The 2,500-nt window shown below is 75.2% G+C and overlaps 1 protein-coding gene across 1 annotated transcript in view; it reads left to right on the top strand.

The window, feature by feature from the left end:
• Positions 1 to 2,500, top strand: part of H696_05739 (hypothetical protein) — a gene marked incomplete at both ends in the record, with an annotated part of 8,999 nt that overhangs the window by 4,770 nt on the left and 1,729 nt on the right. The window contains 2 exons of the mRNA XM_009499553.1: positions 1 to 1,979; positions 2,105 to 2,500. The exon at positions 1 to 1,979 is cut by the window's left edge and continues 132 nt beyond it. Of these exons, the coding sequence (XP_009497828.1) occupies positions 1 to 1,979; positions 2,105 to 2,500 (2,375 nt within the window). The remainder of the gene's footprint in view (positions 1,980 to 2,104) is intronic.

Genomic DNA, 2,500 nt, shown 5'->3' with positions numbered 1-2,500 from the left:
TTCGCCCGGGGCCTCGGCGGGCGCCGGCGGCCCGGGGCTCGATGACCCGGCCGTCCGGACCAAGTCCGGACTCCCGGCCGGGCCCGCCGCCCCGGGAGGCGACTACCCCTCGGCCGCCGGGCCTGAGGGGGGTGTCTTCGCCAAGCATCGCTCGCAGGCACCATCCCAGACCCAGACCCAGGCACAGGCGCAGCATGGAGCTTACCCGCTGGGTCAGCACGGAGCAGCGGCCTTCGCCGGCTCGGCCACCGGGACTTACTCCTCGCAGGCGGCGCATCGCCACCCTGGCGAGGAGTATGCCTCGGGGCGCTTCGTCCAATCGCACCCGGACGGCACCGGCTCGCAGGCCGGGCAGCAATATCCGCAGCCACAGCCGCAGCAGCCATCGCAGGCACAGTATGCGCAGCAGTATTCACAGCAGCAGCAGCAGCAGCAGCAACAGCATGCCTATCCACTTCAGTCGCAGCAGCCATCGCAGGGGCACCCGTCGCAGCAGTTCCCTGCCAGCCGTGCGGGGGCCCCCCCGTCCGCGCAGGCCCCGCAGCACTCCTACCCGCAGACCACGGCCAAGTACCCCCTGCAGCAGCAGCAGCAGCAGCAGCCGGTTGGCAATGCTCGCGCTGGGCCGGGGGCCGTCGCCCCGGGCGAGGCCTACCTCCCGACCGCCGGCTACCTGGAGGATGCGGCGGCCAGCCCCGGGGCCAGTGGCCCGCACTCCGGGCCCTCGTACCTGGACCAGCCCGGCAAGCACCTGCACCCGGGGCCCTCGCGCGGGCGCGACCGCTTCCATGTTCAGCAGCAACAGCCGGGGCATTTCCGCAACCCCGATCCCGGCGACGACGCGGAGATGGCCTCCGGGTCGCTGGACAACCTGGCCTTCCAGGAGACCCTGCTGTCGGGCCCGGGGCACTCGGTGCACCCGTCAACCGGGCCGCGCTCCCATGCGCCGTACCATCCCCCGGCCGAGGGCGGGGCATCATCGGCCGGCGGGGCTGCCGACGCGGGCGCCCCCTCGGCGGCCCGGTCGCCGGACTACCGGGCGCCCGGACACATGGCCGGCCGATCGGCCTACTACGCGGCCCGCGGTGCCGAGGGCGCCGAGGCCGAGACATCGCCGGTGATGGACCCTCGGGCTCGGCAGGCCGGGCTGCCTGGCACCGGCCCGGGCTTTGCCGCGGACACCGGCCCGACCGGGTACCCGGCGCACCCGGGCGCCTACGGGCCGGCCCTGCCGCCGGGCTCGGCCGCCGGCATGCACCCCACCTCGACGTACCATGCGCAGCAGCACCCGGCCGCGGCCGGGGGCCCGTATCATGGGCCGGCAGCACAGCAGGCGGCCTCCGCCGCCGGGACGTACCTCGTGCCCTCGGCCGGGCGTGCAGGCTCCCTTGGCGGCGGCGGCGGCGGCGGCCAGCAGCACCAGCACCGACCGGCCGGCGGGGCCCGCGTCCATGACTACTCGGACCCCCGGTACCGTGGCGCTCCCTCGGCCGATGGCGGCCACTACGACCAGGGGCCCGGGCCAGCGGCCGACCTGTCCAGCGGCGGCCCGCACCACCCGGCCCACCCGCCGCATGGCCACGCGTATCACCATGGCGGCCAGTATGCCGACCAGTATGGCGGCCAGTATGGCGGCCACTACCCCAGCCAGTATGCCCATGGCAAGGAGTCGGCCGACATCGGGCCCGCTGGCGGGCCGCGGAAGCCCGGCCCTCACGCCGCCTCGAGCGACTTCCATGCGGCCGAGTATGCCGGCCACCACCAGCACCATGCCCATCTCCAGGCACAGCCGTCCTCGCAGCCGCAGTATCTGTCCCACCATGCGCCGCACTACCATGGTGCGTCGGACGCCGAGCCGGCACCCGGGCCCCTGCAGCCGCAGCCGCAGCCACAGCCGCAGCAGCCGCAGTCGCAGTCGCACCCCCACGCTGCGCCGGATGCCCCCTCCTCCGACGCCGACCCGGGCGCCAGTGCTCCCGGTACGCCCGACAGCCATCGCCCCCTCCCCTCCCCCCCGGTTAATTCGCTTGACACCGTACTAACAGCCAGCGCCCCTCGACTTGGCACGGTCGCCCGATGTGGTCGAAAAAAAAAAAAAAAAAAGACCACGCCCCTCGGCTGGGCGTCTACCCGAGTGACGCGTTCGGGGCCGAGCGCCAGGCCAGCCCCGGGCTCGGGGCCGGCGGCCATGCGTATGCCCTGTCCTCGGCCTCGTCCAGCGGGCTGGCCCTGGACTTCGGCCACGGCCTGGCCGACTCGGGCCCCGTGTCGACGCCCTCCTCGGCCCCGAGCACCCCCGGGCCCGGGGGCAGCGGCGGCAGCCGGTCCGGCCCCGGCGGCGGGGCCTCCATGTCCCGCAACCGGGCCCAAAAGGCCACCTCTGCCGGGGCCGGCCCCGGCGGGGCGACAGGCCGCCCGGGCGGGAGTACCGGCGGCCGCACCGGGCCGCGCGGGACCTCCCCCGGTGGCGGCTCCACCGGCGGGGCGGCCATCTTCGTGC

The sequence above is a fragment of the Fonticula alba genome, assembly GCF_000388065.1.
Source record: "Fonticula alba strain ATCC 38817 unplaced genomic scaffold supercont2.13, whole genome shotgun sequence".
NCBI lineage: Eukaryota > Rotosphaerida > Fonticulaceae > Fonticula > Fonticula alba.
Note: the sequence above shows the minus strand (reverse complement) of the source record. Positions and strands in the feature narration are given on the sequence as shown.